The 25,820-nt window shown below is 37.4% G+C and overlaps 2 protein-coding genes across 6 annotated transcripts in view; both read left to right on the top strand.

The window, feature by feature from the left end:
• The first annotated feature begins 3,691 nt into the window (after window positions 1-3,691).
• LOC103704939 (monosaccharide-sensing protein 2) lies at window positions 3,692-15,360 on the top strand. Of its 4 annotated transcripts, XM_026803796.2 has the most exons (8): window positions 3,692-3,834; window positions 3,941-4,163; window positions 4,243-4,524; window positions 4,758-4,879; window positions 5,393-5,959; window positions 10,326-11,290; window positions 14,270-14,457; window positions 14,604-15,360. In XM_026803796.2, exons 4-8 carry the CDS (start codon window positions 4,801-4,803, stop codon window positions 15,037-15,039), a joined length of 2,235 nt encoding a protein of 744 aa, XP_026659597.1. In that variant the 5' UTR covers window positions 3,692-3,834; window positions 3,941-4,163; window positions 4,243-4,524; window positions 4,758-4,800; the 3' UTR covers window positions 15,040-15,360. The 4 variants fall into 4 exon arrangements, with proteins under 4 accessions (XP_026659597.1, XP_038972439.1, XP_038972440.1 ...); XM_039116511.1 differs by having other exon boundaries at window positions 3,692-4,163; XM_039116512.1 differs by lacking the exon at window positions 4,243-4,524 and having other exon boundaries at window positions 3,692-4,163; window positions 4,796-4,879.
• Window positions 15,361-20,826: 5,466 nt separating this feature from the next.
• Window positions 20,827-25,820, top strand: part of LOC103704936 (MLO-like protein 9) — a 41,859-nt gene continuing 36,865 nt past the window's right edge. For both annotated transcript variants that reach the window (XM_026803799.2, XM_017842234.3), the window contains exon 1: window positions 20,827-21,086. The gene's annotated coding sequence lies outside the window, so the exon portion shown is untranslated. The remainder of the gene's footprint in view (window positions 21,087-25,820) is intronic.

The raw sequence follows: 25,820 nt of genomic DNA, 5'->3' as shown, positions 1-25,820 counted from the left end.
ACCAAAATCATGATTCAGTCTAAGATTGCTAAACAAAATTTCACGCGTAAGCTGGTAGAGTTTATCCTATACATAAGCTCGTGGAGACTGTCTCACGTGTAAGCCCGTAGAGGCTCTCCCATGCATAAGATCATGGAGGTTATTTCATGATGAGGTTAGTCCAAACCACATCTTATCCTTCTAATTTATATATTATCCTTGTCAAACCAAATTCTAATTACATGGTGCATTTCTCATAATTTCAAGATAATTATGATCATAGTTCATAATATCATATCTCCAATAGTTGGCCTACATGTATAATATTCATATAAGTATGTTCATTCTAAAAATCATATAAAACATACTCTCTCATGCAAAACCAAATCCATAAACACAAACCTTATGATGCAAAAACAGTGATACAATTCAATAAATATGTATATGTAATGGTAACCAGGTGCAGGGATTCTTACCTCCATCGCAATCCAACACAACTATAATGCTACCAAACTACACCTAACATATCAAGTCAATTTAATATCAATATAAAACTAATTTATCCCTTATTAATCACTAGCAATATTAATGAATCAATTATTCAGCAATTACCTAATTTTAGAGTTATAATATTTGAATTACCTATATTCTCTATCATTCTTTAATTGAAAATAAAAATAAATAAAGGGCCAGGGCCTTGCCTCGATTTAGAAACTAGAATATAAAATCTCGTTGGGGTTTTTTCTGTTCGGATGACTGCAACCCCTATCCAAAATCAGGGCCAACTATGAACATAGATTCATATAGAATGAAGTATGAGGCCAGCTAGATGACAACGCCCAATTGTTTAAATCAGTGAACACAATATAACTTAATCTATCTGATCAAGAAATATATATCCAATCAAAAAAGAATAATAGATCAGGAGTTATTAATTATGGATTCAATGATAGCCGATCAAGGTCGGAGTAAAGAAAGAACAAGGTCGACTAGGTAGCAGTGTCCGACGATCCAAGTCAGTTTGCTCTGACCAATCAAACTATTCAACTCATTAATAAAAATCACACCATGGTACAAAAAATAAAATAGAGAATAGTGATAATAAAATCCAATGGTACCTGATCATCCAAATCAATCAAAATAGTGTTTTCCAAATAATTAGATCAATAAAAGGTATTAAATACAACAAGGGTAACATGCTAAGTTGCTGATGGTGGGGGTCCATGGAAGGTTGATAAATACTAGAGTGAAGACTAACAAGACAAGTGGTCATAGCAACACTAGTTTAGGACCTTCTACTAGGGTCAATCTAGGTCCACAAAGAGAACATCTGGGACCCTCCCGCTGGGTCTATTAACTCATGCAGAAAGAGAGAAAGAGAGGAAGAGAAAACAAAAAGAGAGAGAAAAGAGAAAGTGAGAGAGAGAAAGAAGAGAGGGCTCTCTTCTTCTTTCCTAAATAAGGGAGAGCCCACTCTCCCTTTCTTCTCAGATTAGGGGTGACGACCGCCGAGGGTACCCAACCCCAACGATGACGGCCACGGGCAGCCTTCGGTCCGATACCACCGACAATAGTGGTTGGCCGACACAAAAAAGAAGAGAGGAAAATCTAGAAAAGGTAAAGAGGATGATCAATGGTAACTCTGCCTAGATCCTGACTAGTCCACTAACCAACTATCACACAATCATTAAGGTCTTGAAAGGCAGTAAAGTCCGGCCTAAACTAGTGGCTGACGATAGTGAATGTGGAAGAAGGACGCCAAAATAGGGGACCCCTATTTTGGATGGATCTTGGCATTTTGCCGGCACAAATCAAGGTGGCAACGACTAGGAGACCAGAAAAGAAAGAGAGAGAGGCAAATGACGTTTACCTCGGTCCGACAAGGTGGTCTGATGGCTTTTACGAAGGAGATCCAAGAAAGAGATTCGAAAAAGGAAATTCAAGATCGGCAGCTATTCCTTGAGTTATCAGGGATGGTATTCAATGGCAGAGGTGGAGAATCTTAATAGATGAAATCCTAGAGTTTATCCAATGTTTGGATCACCTTAGGACTTTTGGAGTCCAGTGAGATCGGGGAAGAATCTCACGTGAAATAGAGCACGTTCAAGCTTTGGGCCTAGGCCTCTTCGAGCCAGCCCACAAGCTCGAGGAGCTGGGCTACTACAAGTGGTTTGTTCCATCTAAAAGGAAAGATATTGGTTTGTTAAGCAGCATAGGGTTTGGCCATTCTCACTAAGCAAGAGTAGTAGGAGTACAACCGGCGTAAATTACCAAAATGCCAAAAGTTGGAACCAAACATGGATTGTTGCCGAGAGTGGGTAGATACTTACAGTTTGTCTTTAATACAAATAAGTGGAATTATATTTTGGAAAGGATCTTTGACATATCAATCAATTTAGTTTGATCTTAATAATCTTTGCTTTTATCTTTAATTTATCTGATACTTAGATTATTTGTAAGATTCTACTGTAGGAGTAGTTGTAACTTAGTTCTCTCCTATTATAGCCCTAGTTATACCCTATCCAAATATACCTTTTGAATAGCAATATGATGAAAGCAAAAAAATCTGTAAAGGCCAAAGCACCTAGACTAATGCTACTTTCATTATTCTCTCTTTAATTATTCTTTTTGTAGCTGCCCAAACATTGGTGGCATGCCTGCACATCTACCAATATTGCTATTGACTTATCAAACAAACTTTCAGGCATGCCCGCCCTAGGCAGCGAGAAAATCATTGGAAACAAGAATTTCTATTTGTTATAAATGATGTATACACATTTTTAGTTTTGGAAAGCAATATTTCTCTTGTTTCTCACTCATTTTCTTGGAAAGAGTTGGCTAATGTGAAACTATGATTAGAATTAAAAGTACTTACACTAGGGTGGAGGCAAAGACACAAACTTATATATAATTATTTAGACATTATATTTTACTAATAGAATTGATATCTATGATAATATGTGTGTATACTTTTAACTCAATAAAGATAGACATGCAAAAAGAAATAATTCATAAAGGTATACATACAAATAGTAAATTCATAAAAGGTATTCTATAAGTTTAAATATTTTATGAGGGTATACATTCATTTAGTAAATTTGTAAGAATATACCTGCGTTTTCCGATATATATATATATATATATATATATATATATATATATATATATGTATGTATGTATGTATGTATGTATGTATGTATGTATGTATATATATGTATATGTATGTATGTATGTATGTATGTATGTATGTATGTATGTATATGCAAAGAGAATAAGGATGTGTACATAAATAGTAAATTTGTAAGAAGGTACATATATTTTGAAATATTTTTAAGAATATATATATATATATATATATATATATATATAAATAGTAAATTTGTAAGAATGTATGTATATTTTGAAATATTTTTAAGAATATATATAAAAAAATCTTTCTCATCATTTATTTGTAAAAAACTTCTCTTCAAAATAGAACATGATAAAAAAAATCAGCGCTGGCTAATTGCTTGCACAGAAAGAAAAAGAAAAGAAAATTGGACGGAGATCTCAATTAAGGAAGTCTTGAATCATGAGATCCTCATCAGACGTCTTGGGGTGTTTAGCACATCTGACGTCCCTGTCACTTTGTAATGCCAGTTTTGCCGCCAGAAAATTCCCAATTCTCATGCATTCTCTCCCGCATTAATTTATTGCCATATTCTCCGCAAGCATCCATATCTTCCTAAGCGCGTTTCAAAAAATCCCATTTTTTTTCGGGCATATAAATGAGGGAGCGGCGTAGAGATCACCGAGGCAAGTTCTCTTCCGCTGCCTGAAGTTTCCAAGTGGGGAGGCCGAGAGCATTCGATTTTGGTGGGTTTCCATCGTTCTGGAGTCGTTGACAGATTGGTACCAGCTATGATTCAGAGTACCTGGTGGCGTTTTTATTTCCTTTAAGGCTCTTTCCAAAATGTTCCAGGCCGGAAGAGTCCATATCGGAACGCGAGAGATACACGCTGGGTGGTTGCCATGATTTCTCCCTCTTGCGAACTTGGACATCTTTGGTAGGATATAGAGTTTTAGGACTTCGGCGGTGTTGGAGCTGAAATCTCTGGTTTCTTACGTTCTAGAGGTCGTTTGGTTGATTCCGGCGGAAAAAAGCTGAGATCTTGGTCCGAAGCGGTGCGGAAAGCCCTAGAAAGGTGAGATCTTTTTCGGCTTTTCTGACGGTTTGAAGAGGCTGTAGTACTGAACTCGGAGAGTTTTGGTGTGTTCTTTTAGGGGTTTCTCAGCCGTCCATTCTTCAGGAGAGAGAAGAAGAATACTTGGCGAGTATAGGAGCGCTTGCTGTTGTTGTCCCCATTTCTTTTGTTTTTCTATTTGGATACAGGAGTAGTTCCATTTTCCTCACTCGCAGACCCTACCAAGGAGAGAGCTTGTATTGGTTTTCGTGGGGTTCCGGACAGCCATTGCTCATGGCGGTGGTGTCTCGGTGTGGCAGTCATGTTTGCCCTAACTGAGTCGTCGGTTCCTTGATTGGCCGATCTTGCTTTTCATCAGAAGGTGATGAGAATTCTCTCAACTTCTATGAATTCATTTGGTGCTCCATCCTTGGGGCTGGTTCTAGTCTCTTGAGTTCAATACCGGTTATTGATTTATGTCCATAGAGCTTAGGATTTAAGTTTCGATTAAAATCTAACTATCTTTTGATGAATCTCTGGCTTCTTTAGGTCCATTGATCAGAGTTTTTCTTTTCCCTTTTGATATAAATATCTGTTCTTGAATTTCTCTTGCAGGTTCTTCTATTATTGTGCAAGTTCTTTGTTAGTTGCAGGAAGGATGCAAGGAGCTGTTCTGGTTGCTATAGCTGCCGCAATTGGTAGCTTGTTGCAGGGATGGGACAGTGCTACTATGGCCGGTAAATTCTTCTTGTGCCTGTAATGGATCCAAAATATATGGAGCAATTATTGGACCATTATTTTATATTTCCCCTTGAGCTTTACCTGCTAAGTGGCTGAAAAACCATAATTGTTGGCACGATCCATTGGTGTGTTGACATTAAGTTGATAGCTGATATTGGATTATTGCTAATCTGTTCTGTAGTTTCTGGTGCTTTATTTTTAGAGTTGTTCTGAAAGGCAACCCCATCTTATTGGTATAAATCTTGGTGATCTCTTCTTTTTCCCCCCTTTTTTTTGTTATTACAGTTGTCCCATCCTTAAAATTCCAGGGAGAATTTTCATAATTAACACTTTTGCAACTTCTGCTTGGTCGAACATGATAGCCCTGTGAACTTTCTGATTAGTGCTACAGAAATTTGATTATTCTTATAATTCTTTGTTTACTTTTACTTACCGAAGAATGTTAATCATATATAGAAGAAGAAGAAGTCAAATACTCTAAAAATTCTTATGGTTTCATTTTTTTTAAGGTGCTGTTCTTTATATAAATAGAGAGTTCAAATTGGAGGCAGATCCCACTATAGAGGGGCTAATTGTAGCCATGTCACTTATTGGGGCCACAATTATCACCTCATTTTCTGGAGCTTTATCAGACTGGGTAGGCAGGCGCCCGGTACTAATTGTCGCAGCAGTCCTCACCTTCCTGAGTGGTCTGGTGATGCTATGGTCTCCCAATGTCTATATCCTACTTTTGGCAAGGTTAATATATGGATTCGGAGTTGGGATAGCAGTCACACTTGTTCCTGTATACATTTCTGAGACAGCCCCATCAGAGATAAGGGGATTGCTAAATACCCTACCGCAGTTCTGTGGATCTGGAGGCATGTTTCTGTCATACTGTGTGGTTTTTGGAATGTCATTAATGTCAAACCCAGACTGGAGATTGATGCTTGGTGTTCTCTCCATCCCCTCCCTTATTTATTTTGCATTGACTGTATTTTATTTGCCCGAATCTCCAAGATGGCTTGTAAGCAAAGGGCGAATGGTAGAGGCAAAAAAGGTTTTGCAGAGATTACGTGGAAGAGAAGATGTATCAGGTTTGTTGTACTATTAATACCTTTCATTCTTTTAATTAATGGATCATTTTATGATTAGTATTTTCTTTTTTTATTTTTGTTGCTGTCTCTAAGGGGTACTCATTTGTTGCTGCCAGTTACTGCCAAGCTTCACTCTGCTTTTAAGTTATGTAAATTTATTTTTGTCTATTCTTCATACAAACCTGCATGGCTATGTGTAATACATATAAAAAAGTTTATCCTGGTTTATATCAGTGAATCATTAGTAACAGGGCATTTTGCTTCATTTGTATTCTATAGATAATTGTGTTTGTTGTCATTGTCAATACTGACGGACACCTTCTGCTTATCTCTCTCAACCACATGTCCTAAAGTTAAAAGAAAAATGATATGAGTCACAAAATAAATTTTGAAAATTGTCTCTATTGATTAAGAGAAATAATTCTTTCTTATTCTGAAAATGCTTAATGAGAGTGCTTAATCTTAGGGAAGAAAATATGTCATCAAATTATTAAGGAACATCTTTGCAAACAGAATTTATGATTGACTTCATATTCATGTTACTAATGCTAAATTCTTCCATGTATTGGGCTTGCCTTGGCAATTTTTGTAAGTTAAGTCATATAAAATTTATTATTATTTGTTGCAAATTTGTCTTCTATTCTACAAGCATGTTTTAAGTTAGAATTTAAGTATCTAACAAATATGTTATGTCATGTTTCCAATGATGCACCAGTAAAGTTGTTTCATTGTGACCTGGATGTCACAGGTTTGAACATGAAAACAGCCTCTCTGCATGCAGAGGTAAAGCTGCATACATCTAGCCCTCTCTAGACCTTGCAATGGTGGAAGACTCATTCACTGGGCCACCCTTTAATGTTTCCAATGTCAAGAATTACTAAATCTAATGCTTATCTCATTCTCTTTCCATATGTGTTTCTTTTTTCAACATTCAGGATTATTTTCAACATTAAAAAATATCATATTTGTTTGGGATGTTTCATTTGGCCTGTGGCATCCATTTGAAGACTGTTTTGTTTCATTTTTGATTCACTGTTTCATTTTGCAGTAATTAGATAGACAAGCTGAGGAACACTATGCAAATTTATGGCAGTTAATGCAAGGGCAAATATGTTGGTCCATTTTGTATTTTATATTATTATTTGATTTTAGTAGGAGTCAACTGTCTGGTGCACTACTTTTTTGTGTCTATAGAATTCATTCAGACAGTTTTGGTAGGATCAAGGACATTTTCAGTATTTAAGGTCCACTTTTAATCTGTCCTAGGCTTTCTATAGCAGGAACCTTAGATTCATGTGTTAGATAAACTCTATAAAGTTTACATTTGGCATAGTACATACAACAGCATATCTAGATTTTGTAACTCTGTAGCATGTCATACATATGGAATTTTCATCTCCTAAATGGTCCTCTATGGGGTTTATATGGTCTCTATCAAGGATTTAAGTGCCATTGTCGGGATTGATGCAGGGTGTATCTTCCATTGGTTGGCATGGCGTTTGCCACATGCCGTTGGGGATTGACAAACGGTGTGTCCTGCATTGCAGTGGGTGAGAGCACAGCTGGCACATTTGCATGCAATGCATGGCATGTGCATGGGGTTTTGTATTTTTTTTTCTAATTTTCTAAAATCATTTCAAGCTTTAAAATAACATTTTAGAGCCTACACTGTATCTAGTAATATAAATAAATTGTGGGTTTTTATGCATGGTGAATTTGTGTATTGTATTTTAAACTAATATGATATCTGAACAGTTCACTAACATTAAATTAGTGGCAGATTTTGATAATAATAAATGGAGCCTATTGATATACCTCTATTGTACTCCTTGTTATTGTTTGGCATGTGGAGCCAATTTTCAAAATTGATGGGTGCCAAACAATACCTATGAAATGAGCAAGACATGCTTCAATACCTATTGGTTGGCCATTAGAATTCACCACAATGATAACTTGCTCTCCCTCTGACATATCCAATGTGTCTGACATGCATGTGGGACTTTTCGAGTCCTTCTACATTCTTGGGAACCATCTTATTAAAATATTTGATATTATGAAGATGGGCCTGGTGGGTTCATAAATGTTCTTGGGGTCGGATTCATGTTATGTGAGCTTGAACTATGTTCGCTCCATGTACTACACCAGATCATGGTAATAGTGAGCTTGAACTCTGTGCACAATAGGCATTGCTGAAACACCAGTTGCAGTTGTCTTGTGCGGATCAGTGTGGCCGCATTCTAGGTGGGCCTATGCATATGCACCACCTGTATCATGTCCCTGATCACATTTCATGGAGTCAAAGGAATGATTCCCTGATTGGCCATAATCATATGAACCGTATGTGTGTGCAAGGCCCTGCATGCTACTCCAATTACTGGAGAAATTGGGGACATCCCTTGTATTCTGATGATAAGTTTGACATGTTCCATGTTGGTATGAAATTAAAGATGTGGACAAGCCTCCATTCCATTGTGAATATTGATCAATCATCAGCCCCTCCATCCCCATTGACCCAACTCATTCCATGATAACATCGATGCTCTCGAGATGTCAGTCTACTCCCTGGAGGATCTAGAAGATATGTAGAATTTACTTGCCCTTATAGCAGTCAGTAGCCACTCTTTCTGCTTGTCATTGCCCCTTTTGGAGGAGGATCTCAGTGGAATTTGTTCCTCCTCCAAACCCCTGAAGCTTGAGCATTAATCATGTAATGTTTAGCAAAAATTTCATGGAAAAAATGATGATGTTGGTATTTAGTTTCAATTGACAAATTTGTGCACATTTGGACTGCAAGTTTCGAACAAAGAAGCTTTCATGCAGGCACCACCTTTGTTATGGTCAATTCTACTCCTTGATCAAATGGCAAATTCATCTCCCGTCCAGCTCTCCAGCTCTCCAATCCTCTGCAGCCATTGCATGCTTCAAATGCAAAGCAGAGAGAGAGAGAGAGAGAGAGAGAGAGAGGTCTGGGGTGTTTACTGAGCCAGTGAACTGTATCGACCCATGCTGATTTGGCAACAGGTCTATACAGCCCAGCATCATGTAACATTGATCAGCTCATTCTGTACATGGGACTATTTATAGTATTTTTTTAATGATTTTTTTCTATTTGAATCCATGATTCTTCTTTAATGGTAAGTCCATCATAAGACCTATAAAAGCAAAACTAATATGCTTTCAATGATTAATTTAAATTATTGTAAAAGTGGTTGCTTTATTTTTGTGAAATTCTCTTTACCTAATGATGTAATCTAAATAATCTGTTTGTTGCAATCTGTTATTTTTGCACTTCTGCTTGCATTCAAAACTTCCTCAAGATAAGCTGGGAGTTCAAGTTTTTGTCTAGGAAGAGATGCAATGCTATTGTTATAATACGTTTTTACTTTTTGATCTCATTCTGCAATTTATTTTGAAATTCAGGTTATTGTAATGGCTTGGAAAATATGTCTGGTTCTAAAAATTTTAGAAAATTATTTTGTTTTGCTACATGCGTCTTACTAAAATAATTCTATCATTGAGTCAGAGATTGGGGCAGTTTTTTAATATTGCATGTTATTCTTGTATTGATTATTTAATCATTGATTTTGTTGAACTTCCGGATAAGATATTCCTAATTAGCTTGATACAGTAAAGTGGGCACATAGTATGTCTAGTGGAGCATCAGCTGAAACCATAACAATTATTGAATTTTTCTTTCTTGATTTTCTCATAAAACTTTTTCATCCAAAATTTGTTAAATCGTTCCATCTATACATTTTTGTGCACATTAATTTGACATAATTTGGTGGCTATTCTCATACTTATGTACAAGTGCCTATGCATGTGCATTTCTTGGGGCAGGCACACTTTTACCTGAAAGATGGCACATCTATGCAGGCCAGATATCTTGGCCCATAATTGCTCTGTGGGGTTATTGTGATATTGTTATGACTTATGTGATCAGTATTATACTATTATCTTAAACTCTAAAAACTGTTTCCATTTTGCGCTTTTCTGCAATTTGATGCCATTATTATACTTGATAGTTGCTAAGTTATTTTTCATAGTAGCAACAATAACAATGACAACTGCTGCTGCTGATTTTTCCATGTCTAGTTTCAAATGTCTTCTATAGATGGAGAATTTTTATTATTCAAACCTATTTATGGTTCCCTTTTAAGTCTATAGTGAAACAGCTGTTCTAGAAAACCATTGCTCTTGAACTTTAAAACGACATATACATTCGTCTAATTCCACCAACGTGACACTGACTTATTCTTTTCTGCACTGATTTAATGATATTGTTTCCATTGTTCTTCCAATTAAAGGGCATGAATAGGCGACAAATTTGAGAATAATGTGCTGAATTTTTCTTTTGAATATACAGGAGAAATGGCTCTTCTTGTGGAAGGCTTGGGGATAGGGGATGAAACATCTATTGAAGAGTACATAATTGGCCCTGCTAATGAGCTTGTGAATGACCATGGAGAAACTGCTGATAAGGAACAGATTACACTGTATGGGCCTGAAGAGGGTCTCTCCTGGGTTGCCCGGCCTGTGAAGGGACAAAGTGCCCTTGGAAGTGCCCTTGCACTTGTTTCTCGCCATGGTAGCATGGAGTCTCAGAGTAATAGTCTTAAGGACCCTCTGGTCACTCTTTTTGGGAGTGTCCATGAGAAGCCACCAGAAATGGGAAGCATGAGAAGCATACTCTTTCCAAATTTTGGCAGCATGTTTAGTGTGGCGGAGCAGCACCCCAAAACTGAGCAGTGGGATGAGGAGAGTCTTCAAAGGGTGGGTGAAGGTTATGCATCTGATGCTGGAGGAGCTGATACAGATGACAATTTACAGAGTCCACTGCTCTCTCGCCAAACAACAAGCATGGAAGTGAAGGATATTACCCCACCGCATGCTGTCCATGGGACTGTTCTAAGTATGGGGAGAAATAGCAGTCTCATGCAAGGGAATGCTGGGGAGTCAGTCAGTAGTATGGGTATTGGTGGAGGATGGCAAGTGGCTTGGAAATGGTCTGAGAGAGAAGGTGCAGATGGGAAGGAGGGAGGATTCAAAAGAATCTATCTACACCAAGAAGGTGTCCCTGGTTCAATGAGGGGATCTCTTTTTTCGCTTCCAGGAGCTGAAGTCCCAGGAGATGGTGAATTTGTCCATGCTGCTGCTTTGGTAGGCCAGCCTGCTCTTTATTCGAAGGAGCTAATGGAGCAGCATCTAGTTGGGCCAGCGATGGTTCATCCATCAGAGACAGCTGCTAAGGGGCCAAGGTGGGCAGATCTTCTTGAACCTGGAGTCAGACATGCTTTGTTGGTGGGAGTTTCCATTCAAATCCTTCAGCAGGTAACTTCTACTGTGGGTAAACAAATATCATAAATACAGTTTCTAAACCTTCCCAGATTTAGAGTAACTACCTGATCTTCTTGTTTTTGTACTTTCTTGGTGCTGAGCCAACTGGCTATCAAACTTATGTACTTTCAAATGTTTAGAGATTTAGTTCCTTTTAAGCATTTTATATACTCTTGCTGATTTCTATGTTCTGTTGAAGGGACATTGTTCATCTCATGGTCGGCCGTACCGGTCCGTACTGGTATGTACTAGTCCGGCCTAGGACTGGTACCGGATCAGCTGATCCGGTATCGGTAGCTTATCATTGGAGAACCGATATGGAACCGGTACGGGACCGATACGGACCGGTATGGGACCGGTACGGGACCGATACGTATCGGTCCAGGCCGCCACCGGTATGCCGACTGGTATCGGTACGGTGGACCTTGGTTCATCCATTCTCTATTGACCTAGAATATGAACCCAGTTAATTATGTTATAATGTTTTTTCCCTTTTTTGTTGACTTTGATTGTTTGTTTAATATTTATAACTTCTTCAAGCAACAGTTCTCAAGTCCGCATATTCTAAGCATTCATTATCTTCTTTTGAATTAATTTTGCATTAATGTCATATTTTTTTTTACAATTCCTGTTTTACAGAATTTCATTACAATTTCATATATTGCCACTAATTTTTTTCATTTTCATGACATGGTATAAGGTAACATTGTTGATTTAAGAAAATCAATCTATGTTCTATTGTTGTTAAAGTGAGCATAAGGTATTTCAGAAGGAGAAGATGATGGTTAAAATTTTTTAATGAATGGCTTTCTGCTTCTAATTCTATTTATTTTTCTATTTTTATTGGCATCTAATGTTACCCTTGTTGTTTGCAATTTCATGGGATAAGATTTTGAAAATAAATGATCCATCAGCTTGTCTATTCCTATTGCACATGGGCATCTTTACATCTTTTGGCCACAAGAAGTGCCCATTTTTTGGAACGCAATTCCCTTTGGGTTGGAGATGTCACTTTGGAGACATCTCTTAGAACTAGGCTATCATTGATATGATTCTTTCGTGCAGATCTTCTTATCCCTGGAAACACAAACTTCTTCTGTCTAGGTTATAGGACTTCTTGAGCATCTTATACCTTCATTTTTGAGGTTGTCTTTGTTTTCATGTCACCTTTGGCACCTCCTTTGGTTCTTTGCCTTCTTTGTGTTTTTCTTATGCGATTGTTCAACTCCACTATTGTATCCCAGGGGATGCCTCTACTTTCCTTTACTCATGATATTCATCAAGAAGCCTACCGCTCATACATCACTTCCATTGCCTACCCCATATTTTCTTCATGATGATCATGCAGCCTTCGTAGGGCTGAAATGAATAGGATACAGATCAGATATTGGTACAACCATATAAAAATCAACTTTTATTTGGCAAATCTAAATATACATATTTATATCAATCAGATACTAAAGTTCTGTCCGTATTTTTTCTCAGCAGATATGGATACAATTTCTTAGTAGACGTGGTATTGGATTGGATAGGACGAACCTGGTCAGTTGAATATTATTCCACAAACAAATGATTATACAAAAATTAGCAAATAAATAAATGTCTGGATCTTAGTCACTGTGAGCTTTGTCAGCTAAGTGTTATTCTATTTCCTTCATGTTACTTTGAAAGATGTTTGGACCCCTGGACTCTTCATGACACTCCATGACACTTTAATCTTTGGAGCATAATATCATCATGGTTGTATATCGGCTCTTAGCACTTGTATCCAGAAACTTTCAAGTTTAGCATCACATTTAGCAAATATTTTGTCAATTCTACAAATAAAAAAAAACTAGGCCAATAAATTATTCATTATATGTATACACTTCTACATACTTGCAAAGACATCTATCTATATAGTGTGGCCGTGGCCGTGGCCATGGCCGTGTCCAATATTTTGATGGTTCACTTGTCCAACTCTTTTGGTAGGTCGTGTCTGTGTCCAATATTTTGAAGCTTCACTTGTCCAACTCTTTTGGACACTTGGAGACTTGACACTCATGTCATGTCTCCAACTAATATTGCTTGACAGATCAAGATTCCAGGTGTCATATCCTATCCATTTGCTCTGAGATTGATTGTCTTGCAATATCTTGCATTCCTCATGAGGCAACTTCTGATTTCTTGCCTCTCTCTCTCCTTTGTGTTGCTTCTGCTGCTCCCTTAGGACTATGAAGTCATGCGTAGGTAATATTTAAGTGGTAGATAATTTTGTTAGCTTTTAATTTTTCCTCCACCTTGGTTTGACTGCACTTTTAAATCCTTCTTATTGGTTTATTGAGCAGCCATCGGATATTTTCATAAAGGTATATGCTATCATGTACTTCCATTATCCCATGGGCATAGTTTGGCTTATAATTACCTGTGGCTTATTGAAGTTGTTATGGTCAGATATTGCGTGAAAACATAAATAGACTTATGTTTTATATGTTTTGCCCAACCCAAACATTGGATTGATGGCATTAATGCAACCTTCCGACACTTGAAATCTGGATGTAATAATTCTCAAGTAACTATACCATATATTCACGTGTTTGTGTTCACCATTGTGGAGGCATGCATGTGAGATGAAAGGAAAAAAACGGAAAAAAGGCTCATGTTCTGCATAATAGAGATTGCTAGAATGTTTTGAAACTTGTTTTCTGGAGCCTACACATTGGGTTTGCTTTAGAGTTTCTTCCTTCATCCTTACTATTTTAAACTTTTAACATCCATAATGATCGAATTTCGCTTGTTTAACTTTTGTATTTGGTTTATAGTCATTATGGAATTTGGTCACGCTGAAAAAAAAATAATAGATCTATCTTATCTACTTATTCAGGTCTGATAAAATGATATAGACTCCAAATTAGTTTAGTTTCAAGGAAAGTGACTATTTTCATAGCTTTTTTCTTTCTATACATCATTCTAATGCTCTCTCTACTAATGCAGTTTGCTGGCATAAATGGCGTTCTCTACTACACCCCTCAGATACTGAAGCAAGCTGGTGTTGATGTTCTTCTTGCAAATATTGGCATCGGATCTGATTCAGCATCAATCCTTATCAGTACTCTTACAACCTTGTTGATGCTCCCTTGTATTGGCATTGCTATGAGGCTCATGGATATTTCAGGGAGAAGGTTACTCTCTCTTTTCCCCTTCACTTCATACATATCATTTTTATCTATGTAACATTTAGCATACTTAGCAGAACTTCCTCTGCTTGAATTCACAATACGGGTGTCATGGGAAATAATTGATATGCCTTGTTTTCTCTATCATGCAGGTTTCTTTTGCTGGCTACAATCCCTGTCTTGATAGCATCACTGGTTCTCTCGGTTGTGGTAAACCTTGTGGACATGGGAACAGTGGTCCATGCTGTGCTGTCCACAGGTAGTGTTGTTGCCTACCTCTGCTGCTTTGTCATGGGATTTGGTCCAATCCCCAACATCCTTTGTGCGGAGATCTTTCCAACTCGGGTCCGTGGTGTGTGCATTGCTATCTGTGCCATCACATATTGGTTTGGAAACATCATCATCACCTACACTCTCCCTGTGATGCTAGACGCTATTGGCCTTACTGGTGTTTTTGGAATCTATGCGGCTGTCTGCATCCTATCTCTGGTGTTTGTGTACTTGAAGGTTCCTGAAACAAAGGGAATGCCCCTTGAGGTCATCAGTGAGTTCTTTGCACTTGGCTCAAAACAAGCTGCAAGAAAATGATTGCTTTAAAATTGCAGTGACGGTATCATAGTTTTCAGAGTTCCCAGGTCATGTTCTTGGTTAGCTGTAACCATTTTATCATACTGAAATTATTTATCTTGTGGGTCTTTGGGAAGATTAGGATGGGGATAAAGTAAAAGAAGTTAAAGAATGGAGGGGGGAAGGCCTAAAAAGGGAGTTCAGGCAATTAACAAGGTGATGGGAGTTATTGGTGTTTGGTGTTTCTATTTAGCTTCGAGGCATTTCAAACCAGGGACATGGAATTTGTTTGCTTTTTTTTAGCGGCAATCTATAATTTTATCTCATGAATTTATTCTTTAACCTTTGATGTTCTTGGAATTCTTCTCTACATGATGTTTAGATGCGGTCGGTAAAACTATTACAAGAATATAGATGTCATAGTAAGTTGTGGAATCTGAATGGCCTTCCTAAGTTTCAAGAAGCAGCAGTCTGTTTTCCACCTGTTTGAAGCCATGGGCAGTTACTGGGGACACCCTGAGCTCTAGGTGTTCAGATGCCCAAATATCTTATCCATGGATAAAGACTAGGTTACAGAATTTACAAATGAAAAAATAGCAGGTGCAGAATTTGCAGCTGAACAAGGCCGGCAGGGCGACGGCATTGCCGCCATGCTCACTCTTCCCCCTGAAGTCACACTAGAGGCCTGTTTAATTACAAATGAAATTGATATGTGCAAAAATAAAATAAAAATTAAATGTGATTTTATGTCTATATTTCTCTTTTTTCATAGAAAGGGGAGAAGAAGGGATTGAAGAGAGGAGAAGACTACAGGGAGGTGCTTGGTTTATTGTAGGTGGGTTGAGTGAGAGTGATGTAGTTCTAGGGCTGCACATAAAATTGATATGTACATCATTAAATTGCAAATCTGGTTAGATTTGAACGTTATCCTTTTTCATGAAAAAAAGAAGGGGCTGATGGACAGGAAGAGGAACATAAAGAAGAGAGATAATAATAGAGGGTAAAATGTCTGACAAAAGAGTTACTTTGTTCAATAAAATACATAAATCATACATAATTCATCATTCTTTATGGATCCATCATTCTTTTTGGATCCATGGATAACAGATTAAATAAAAAGAAAAATAAAGATTACAACAAACTTTATTAAAAACTATAAAAAAATAAAAATATAAGAAAATATGCTGATCAAAAATACAAAATAGGAAATCCTAAATACAAAAAAAAAATCAATTAATAAAATAGAAAACTAAAGACACATTTTGTAAGATAATTAGAGATCATAGTAATCAAAGAAAATACCAAAAATTAAAACAAAATAAAAAATACTGACTAAAAATAATAAAATATAAATATAAATTCAAATGATGTTGAATTAGGTATATTGTATTTTATGACTAGCTAAAACTAAAATAGAATTGAATTAGTATTTCTTTTTCATTCTTTCCTTCCATTTTCACCCAGAGGATGAAGGTGATCCCTATTCCTTGTCTTTAAGATTTCACTTTAGATTTGTTTCAGATTTTTTTTCCATTCCTAGAAATCAAACATAGGCATTTGTCTTTATGATTTACAGTTAATTATTATTTGATGGAAAAGTTGGATGAAATCTATGCCAGATGCTCTTAGCAAAATCCTGCACTTAGCCTAGCAAGATGGATTGATCAAAAGTGCTTTTAGTGTTTATTCTTTGGTATTGCCTTTAAGATCAGTATGTAGACGATACCTTGACTATATTGTGCATGCTTGAGGTCAATTCAGTCAAAACATTGAAGATAATCCTATTGAGATTTGAAGTTATGTTCAGGCTGCAAGTGCACTAAGAGAAAATTACCTTGTTGCATCTCATTTTCCTTTCAAATATTTAGGTTTGCTTTTGCATCATTCGAAGCTCACAAAGGAAGATTGGCTATTTCTGATTAAAAAAGTTAAAAAAGAAGCTTGCAGGTTGGAAGTTTAAATTCCTTTCCATAGGAGAGATTAATTTTAGTGAATTCTATGCTGTCTTTACCATTTTAGTGAATTACCTAATTAGGTAAGCAAGAAGATTGACACTATTTGGAGGAGGTTCTTTTGGTAAGTAAGTATTTTGGTCAGAGGAGGCCATTACTTGGTAAATTGGGATTGGTGCGCAGGCCCTTCAAAGTAAAAAAATTGCTCATTTGAGATCTCAAAGCTTTCAATAAAGTCATGTTTTGCAAATGGTGATAGAGGCTTCTGGTTGAAGGCTCTGTATGTTGGAAGTGCTTCTGAATTGAGATACTTTCGAAAAAGAAGAATTAGATGGTCGAAACCTTCTATAAGGAAAACAGCATCACAATTGTGGGAGGATGTTCTATGGATAGAGGAGAAGTTCTTCAGAAATATCAGAGTAAAGATTGGTGATGGAAAGGACATTTTTGATTTTTTTTTTTTGAAGGATACTTGGCTTAGAAAGCATCCTTTGTCTTTGTTGTTCCCTAAGTTGTTTTAGTTGGCAGCAAACCAGAACAGAATATTGAGGGATTATGTTTCATTCGAAGATGGCAAAGCATCCTCCCCTCTCCTAATGAGCCTTCTCGTTTCTTTCTACCATCTTTCTAGGACTCACCAAGGAGACACCATAATGCGTGCAGCTAGCTTGGATTTCGCATGGGCTAGCAAATCGAGAATTGAATAGCCTTGTGTTGATCCAAAAGGTTTGGTTTTGATGATACAAAATATTTGAGTAAAAAATTTGTTAATTATTTTTTTAGAGTGTACAAGAATGCTTACAGGAAGCAAAGATAATTTCAATTCAAAATGCTTTAGTTGGAAAGAATATAAATCAATTTTATAAAGTTCAGTGTAAGAGGAGTCCGCCCTTGGATACAAAGAGTCGACTCCTGAATATCCACAAGCGAAGATAGAAGACTTCATTTTTGAAGGAATTAAGAAGTCGACGCTAGAAGCACACAAGTCGACCTCGACAAAATGGTCCAGCATGTTTTCACGAGTTGACCACTGGACTGGTCGAATCGACCTCAGAATAGTCTTAGGCAAAAGACAAAGAGGATAAAAATAGTTTTTTATAAGTCGACCTAAGAAAATTACGAGTCGATCCCTACCGAGCATGAGTCAACTCTAGAACAAGTCGAGTCGACCCCATAATGGCTGAAGATAAAAGATAGACAACAGTGAAAACCAACATATTTATGAGTCGACCTCTAACACGCACGAGTCGACCCTAAAATAGCTATAGGCGAAGGACAGAATACAGCAAAAATAAGCGCTTTTTTGATTCGCCCTCCGAGGACCATGAGTGACCTCTGAAGAAGTCGAGTCGAGGGATAATTTCTTCTGTAGCAAAAGGAATTACTTTTCAAATGAAGCCGGTGCCTGACATGGTGCCTTATGAATGGCCAACCCTCTTAATCACGCTAACCTCCCTTGAGCCACACCAATCCTCTTGTGCCGCATCAGATCATGAACTAGTTTAACAATTGCATTGAGCTATGTCAGTACTCTTTCTTTCATTAATCACTAGTTTAACAATTGCACTGGGCTATGTCAGTACTCTTTCTTTTATTAATCACCAATGGGAACGATCCTTATCTTTTAGTTTCTAAAGTATAATGAACTATGAAGTCAGCTTGTTCTATCTATTATTTTCAATATCTGCAGGTCAACCTTTTCTTGTGTGATAATATTGAGTAATATTCTCATCTTACAATCTCTCTCTTTGTTCAAATAAGACAAGCTCGTTTTGTTTGACCCTGCCGAGATCAAAGTTGTGGATCTCAAACGATCCACATTTATAATAAAGTTTGTGAGTCCCATTTGTATTAATTAAATCATATCGGCTTATGAAATTAGTCTTAGACTTTGCTTCCTTTGAGAAACCATCTATTGAGCTGGGTTTTATTATTATTATTTTTTCCTAAACCTCTTGACAAACTTTAACTTCTCCAACACTTTACGTCCATCAACCTCTCATCTTTCCTTATTTTACACCTGAAAAAAACTTCCAAAACTGATCATAATGGTGATGCTAAGGGGTGTCCTTTTATGCGCATGGAATGTTACTTCTACTAGCAAGAAAGGGGTGGATATAACTCAAGAGAATTAGTGAAATACACAAGAGATGGTTTAATGTAAAATTGCTACAAAAAGATTTATTGTGTCATCTACAGCTGCATGATTGCCATTACTTTTGAAATTGGTATGATGAATGCAAGAAAGGGGTGGATGTTTATTGAGTCATAAGTAGACACCAGCAAAAATTAAATTTTTTGCATGACTGAGTACTGCACCAGAGCTTTTTCCTTCAATTTATTATATCCCATGACCTACTGACAACCTAGTAAACTGGTGGTTAGCACCCAATTTTGAAAAGAGATTATTCTAGGTGTAAGTCTTCAAGGGAGTGACATCAATGCTGCTCAAGCATGGTTTAATAAGATTCAATGAGTAAAATAATATAGGAATAAACTAGTAAAACTTGACAGCCTACTTGGTCTTCGATGATCTATCCAGATTTATTGTTATCTAAACTTAACCGAGGTGAACCTTAGCAAACCAAATTAATTAGCATATCGACTTGGTTTGAAAATTATTTGAAATTGCATTTTGGTTCATGAAATTCTCTTAGATTGTCAATCGTGCAACAACTCTTGAAGAAATGTCAACATGATAAATCCTTGAATGCTATTGACAATGTGTTCATTTTGGACAGAGTATTGATTGTCTCAGCCTACATAAACCAACATATTTAAATATATTGGCCAATACCAAAACTAGTATGTCACGAGACAAAATTTTATTTTATTTATTATTTATCTTAGTTTTTTTATGAAAATTGGCTCAAATATATTGAGCATAAAAACATCTAGCAAAGTTAAAAATAGCCAGCTTCAGGTCGGGCCTTGAACTAAGCCTGCGATTGTGAACCATCAGTTTCGGCTCGGTTCAAAAAATAGGGCATGAATAAATTTTGGACTAGGTTTTAGCTGATGCTTGGCTTGATTCGGGCCTATCCTGAAACCCGATCCTGAAAATGGATCTAGTTCAAACCTAAAAAAATGCCCATCTCACCCCACCTATTCTCCTCTCTCTCTCTCTCTCTCCCCCCCACTTTTTGTATTCTCTCTCTCTTACCCACTCATTGAATCTAAGCACTAATAACTAAGCAGTTAGGCCAATTAAATGGTCAGGTTTCTTTAGAGAAAAGACGTGTTCCCTTTTGTCAGTATGAAAGTCCAGAAGTTTATAACTTGAGGAAGGTTGTATAGTTAATTGTACCAAAAAAGGAAAAAAAAAAAAGTTATATGCTTACTTATATATCACCATGACTTAGTTTACGTTGAGAAAATTAAGGTCCGTCCCTTGGATTAATCTTCATTTACCATCTAATCAGGCTTCAATGCACCATAGATTGGCAAGATGAACCAAATCAAGTAACTTAATCAACGTTCAACAAATTAACACATGAACATATTTATTTGTCTTTAGGTTTTTGGAAATTATTCTACTCGTTGTACTTCATGTTCCACAAGATAAGGCCCACTAAATATGATGAGGTTATTTGATGGACCAGGTGGATAACAAGATGAATTCTTATCTTTATTTTGATCATAAATTATTTGCTATTATATTGATCTATTGGATTTGGTCTACGTAAAATGTTTTCTAAATATGGCATCTCTCGCGGTTGAGGAAACCAAAAGAAGATATTGATGTGATAGTTATGAGCCCAAGGAAACAGCCAATGTGGTCCACCAAGATTGCTGAAAGCCAACAGAACTCAATGCTTCTTTACATCTATCAAACGTTACTTGAAAAGTCATAGCCTGGAGCGATGTTATCACAGCGAAGAAGTGAAGCTCGAAGTCGTTATAAGTTGCTGTGTCGCTGTCAAGAAAGCCTGGGCGGCTCTCGTGGGTTTTTCTTCTCGCGGGGTTCGGGCGTTTTCTTCTCCAGCCGAAACGCCAAGCGTTGCTTTTTCTTGCCGGTGTTCTCTGGTCTCCGGCGGCCCTCCCTCTCCGATAGTCTTCTTCTCGACGGCCGACGACGACGGAGGTGGCGGACGCGGGCGGTGGCGAGGACGGCCGGTAATATTCTTTATCGCTCTCTCTTCTTTCTTTTTCCCTTGTCTTCCTCTCCCTCCTACCCGGCCTCCTCTCTGGCTGTAGCTTGCCCGGCCGGCGGCCCCCCTTCTCTCTCTCCTCCCTGTTTCTTTGTTTCTGCGCCCTGCCAGTGGCTGGCAGCTCCTCTCTTCCGTCTCTCTGCCTCCCCTGTGGCTGCTGTGCTGCTTGTCAGAGTGCCCGGCGGCCAGCAATTTTCTGGCCGGCAAGATGCCCCTTTCAAAATCTTGTATGGATTCGGTCCTTTTTTTTTTCTTCTCGTGGGGTTCGGGCGTTTTCTTCTCCGGCCGAAACGCTAAGCGTTTCTTTTTCTTCCCTGTGTTCTCTGGTCTCCGAAGGCCCTCCCTCTCCGATAGTCTTCTTCTCGACGGCCGACGACGACGGAGGTGGTGGACGCGGGCGGAGGCTAGGCCGGCCGGTAATATTCTTTATCGCTTTCTCTTCTTTCTTTTTCCCCTGTCTTCCTCTCCCTCCTACCCGGCCTCCTCTCTGGCTGTGGCTTGCCCGGCGCCCCCGCCCCCCCCCCCCCCCCACCCTCTCTCTCCTCCCTGCTTCTCTGTTGCTGAGCCCTGCCAGTGGCTGGCGGCTCCTCGTCCCCTCCTCTCTCTGCCTCCCCTGTGGCTGCTGTGCTGCTTGTCACAGTGCCCGGCGGCCCGCAATTTTCTGTCCGGCAAGATGCCTCTTTCAAAATCTTGTATGGATTCGGTCCATTTTCTGGTGAAACTTGCTTCTATCTGTCCGCTAATGGATCTAAGGATTACTTGTTGAAGAATCCAGCGGGCAAGTTAAAATTAGGGTATAAATTGTGAATGTATTTTGGTTTTATTAGATCCAGATGTCGGTTTTTTACCAGTTGCATCCTGTTGGTGTGAAGTCCTTAATGACGTATGCGACTAGAACACAAAGCTTGTCAACCAGTCTTGATTTAATTTTCAGTGAAAAATTTTATCTCATGTTGCCTCTGTCTGCAAAATTCTTTCTGGATGATACTGTAATTCAAACTCATGCATGCCTAACCACCCAGTGGCAAGTGATCTTCTGTACCTCGTGGTCGTACTTGAACCTTTAACATTGTTTCATTATAATGGGTTGTCTGGTTCAATTTACTGTTGCTATTTCCTTGCAGTTCGGAAGATTGTTAGGATGTCTGTAACTTATTGTACATTGTCGTGCTACAAATCACTTTATAATTTATTTTGGATATTATTATTTATGAAATAATATTTTGCCTTTCTAGCAGTAGCTTTGCATTCATAGTTTTTTTTCTAGGTTTTCTGAGAAAGTGCTTTTGTCCAAAATGACTCACAATCCTTTTCTTTCTTCAAATAAGATAAGCTCATTTTGTTTGACCCTTCTGAGATCCAAGTTGTGGATCTCTGAATGAATCACATTTATAATAAAGTTTGTGAGTCTCATTTGTATTAATACAACTCATATCGGCTCATGAAATTAGCCTTATACCTCGCCTCCTTTGAACAACCATCTGTGAGCCGGGATTTCTTTCCTTCTTTTTTTTCCCAAACCTCTTGACAAACTTCAACTTCTCCAACACTCCAACCTCCATCAACGTTATCGTTCCTGATTTTACACCTGCAAAAAAACTTTTGAAACTGATTATAATAATGACGCTAAGGGATGTCCATTTATGGACATGGATAGTTCTACCAGCAAGAAAGGGATGGATATAACTCATGAGAATTAGTGCTGTACACAAGAGATGGTTTGATATAAAATTGCTACAAAAAGATTTATTGTGCCATATGCAGCCACATGATTGGTGTTACTTTTTGAAACTGGTATTGTGAATGCAAGAAGTGGGTGGATGTTTATTGAGTCATAAGTTGACATATCAACAAAACCTAGGTTTTTTGTATGATTGAGTACTACACTAGGGCATTTTCCTTCAATTTATTAAATCCCATAACTTGCTGACAACCTAGTAAACTGGTGGTTCGCACCCAATTTTGAAAAGAGATTATTCTATGTGCAAGTCTTTAAGGGAGTGACATCAATGCCGTTCAAGCATGGTTTAATATGATAATATAGGAATGAATAGAAAAATTCCATGCACTCTCCAAAACTATCCCCAACTAAACCTAACTGAGGTGAACCCTATCAGACCAAATTAATTAGCATGTTGATTTGGTTCTAGAATTATCCAGAATTGCATTTCAGATCATGAAACTCTCTTAGGATTGTCAATTTTATATATATAATTAGATGTTATAATTTTTACTAGCCAATGGCAACAACTTTTGAAGAAATGACAACATAATAAATACTTGAGTACTATCAACAATGTTCTCATCTTAGACAAGCTATTGATTTTTATTGATGTTACACACCTTTTGGTTTGATGTATTCTAAAATTCTGTCCCTCATTGTCTCGGCCAACATAAACCAATATATGTAAATATATTGGCCACTACCAAAACCAATTTATCATTTGAGAAATTTCTATTTTCTTTATCATCTATCGCTTTTTTTTGGTATAGCAAATGAAAATATAGCTCACTATATATACTGTAAAGTATAAATACATCCAACAAACTCAAAAAATAGTCTATCTCTAAGTTGTGAAGGACTGTTAACAGTAGATCGATAAAAAACCAGGATTTTTTTTTTCAAACCTCTCCGATCTCCCATTCTAGCAAGAGATAATTGCTTTCGATTCATCTAGTTACTAGTCACTCACCAACATGGTTTGCCGAACGGCCCGGTTCGGGCAATCTCGAGCCAATCCGATGCAAAACTGGATTGGTTTGCTTATTATTTTCAGTTCTGGCCCCGAACCGTCCGGAATCGGTACCGAACCGGCCGAAATCGGTTCCGAACTGACTGAAACTGGCTGGAACTAGTGCGAATTAGTCTGAAACCGGCCAGTTCAAACTCGGTGTGAATCGATCGGTTTGCACCTAGTCAATCCGGTTCCGAATCGGGTCGCACTGAGTCAACTCGGTTTCGAACTAGGCCGCATCGAGTCAACCCGGTTCCGAACCGGGCTGCATTGAATCAATCCGATTCCGAACCGGGCCCTCAATAGTGACTTGTCTGATGTTTTAATTATAGTTGGAAAAGCCCGAGAAGGCCTTCCTAACTACAATTGAAAGCGACAGAGAGATTTCCGCCGCTTCTCCTTCCCAACCACTCAAAAAACTTGCCGATTCAGCAGTTCTAAAGAAAGTTTCAAGCCTAAATAAGGTGTGCTTCCTCTCTCCTATCTCATTTTCTCATTTTTTTGGGTTTGAAAAAATAGCTCGAAAATAGCAAAATAAGAGAAGATCGTGCCAAAATTTTTGAGTTGGGCTTGATTTTATTATATATTGTAGATTTATAGACAATCTATATGAAATTTTTAATTTTCAAATTATATATATTTTTAAAAATTAGAAATATATTTTTGGATTAAAAAATATTTTTTTAAAGTAAATAAAAATTAAAAAATGTAAAATCAGAAATGTATTTAGGAGCATGCAACCTACTCTCCATAAAAATTTGGTGTCATTCATTCAAGTTTCGATGCGATCATGCGCATAGTGGCTTAGGCCTAAATTTGAAAAAAATTGAGAAATAAGCAGCCTTTGATGCATGCCCAAGGGCGTAGAAAAAATATGTAGCATCCATTATTGGGTTCTTTTTGTATACCAAGCAAGAGCTGAGTTCAGAACTGAAACTGACTACGATAGGCTAGTACGGGAATAAAAGTAGATAACGTTTGACGGAAACCACAGAAAAGTCAGCGAAGAAGTCTCAAGTGAATAATCAGTCTTAATTTCAAGATCAAGGAAGGAAAGTAGAACAAGCCTACAAAAGTAATGGACAGAAAGCAGAAAAGCAAGCATATGAGATAGTGTCACGGACTGAGGGAAGGGTGTAACAATGCCGTCCTCTTTTTCTAGTTTGAGTAGCAAGTGGAAAGCTCGTAATTCGAGGGTTAGGACAGTTCCATGACGACTGACTCCCCTCTAAAGAATGAAAGAAGGATCAAAGCATCCCGATATGGATCTGAGCTGAAATTAATTTTTTTAAATATTAATATTTAAAAATTATTTTTAAATTAAAACATTATATTTAAAAATTATTTTTAAATTAAAAAATAATTAAAAATATATAAATAATTTTAAAAATTATAAAAAATTAGTTGTAGGTATTACATAATTTAGAAATAATTTTTGAGCTAGAAATCATATTTTTTTGAATTTATAAAATTTAAACGTATTTTTAAATTTAAAAATATTAAAAATATATAAATAAATAAAAATATAAAAAAATAGTATTATGCATTAAGTAAATCAAATGTATTTTTTGAAGTAAAAAAATTATCTTTGTTATAACAAAATTTTGCTATTTTTAAATAATTGATAAACTGACGTACTTGATAGACCTGTAGGAAATAGGAATAGAGCCATCAAAATAAAAAGAAGCTAGACCATGACATTGGCTAGAATCATGGGCAAAGGCTCTTGGATCGGCACCATTGGAAGTGCAATTGGTGCAACACAAAGTTCAAGGAAGGAGAGGTAACCCGATTGAAGCAACACTTAGCTGGTGGTTATCCTGACGTATCTGTGCCGAAAATGGCCACAGGAGGTTCGCCAGCTGATGAAGAAACACTTCGCTTATTTCAGAACAGTGAAGGAGAGAATTTTCAAGAAGAAGGTGGAGATGGACCGCCGAGCGGCAGAGCCACCATTCTATCAC

The sequence above is a fragment of the Phoenix dactylifera genome, unplaced genomic scaffold, assembly GCF_009389715.1.
Source record: "Phoenix dactylifera cultivar Barhee BC4 unplaced genomic scaffold, palm_55x_up_171113_PBpolish2nd_filt_p 000097F, whole genome shotgun sequence".
Classification (NCBI taxonomy): Eukaryota; Viridiplantae; Streptophyta; class Magnoliopsida; order Arecales; family Arecaceae; genus Phoenix; species Phoenix dactylifera.
Note: the sequence above shows the minus strand (reverse complement) of the source record. Positions and strands in the feature narration are given on the sequence as shown.

What these genes read in the sequence shown, in the direction of transcription:
- LOC103704939 (XM_026803796.2), top strand. Translation starts at nt 4,801, where the DNA reads ATGCAAGGAGCTGTTCTGGTTGCTATAGCTGCCGCAATTGGTAGCTTG. An exon ending in CCATTCAAATCCTTCAGCAG is followed by an intron (nt 11,291 to 14,269) that starts GTAACTTCTACT and finishes CTACTAATGCAG; the next exon opens with TTTGCTGGCATAAATGGCGT. An exon ending in ATGGATATTTCAGGGAGAAG is followed by an intron (nt 14,458 to 14,603) that starts GTTACTCTCTCT and finishes TCTATCATGCAG; the next exon opens with GTTTCTTTTGCTGGCTACAA.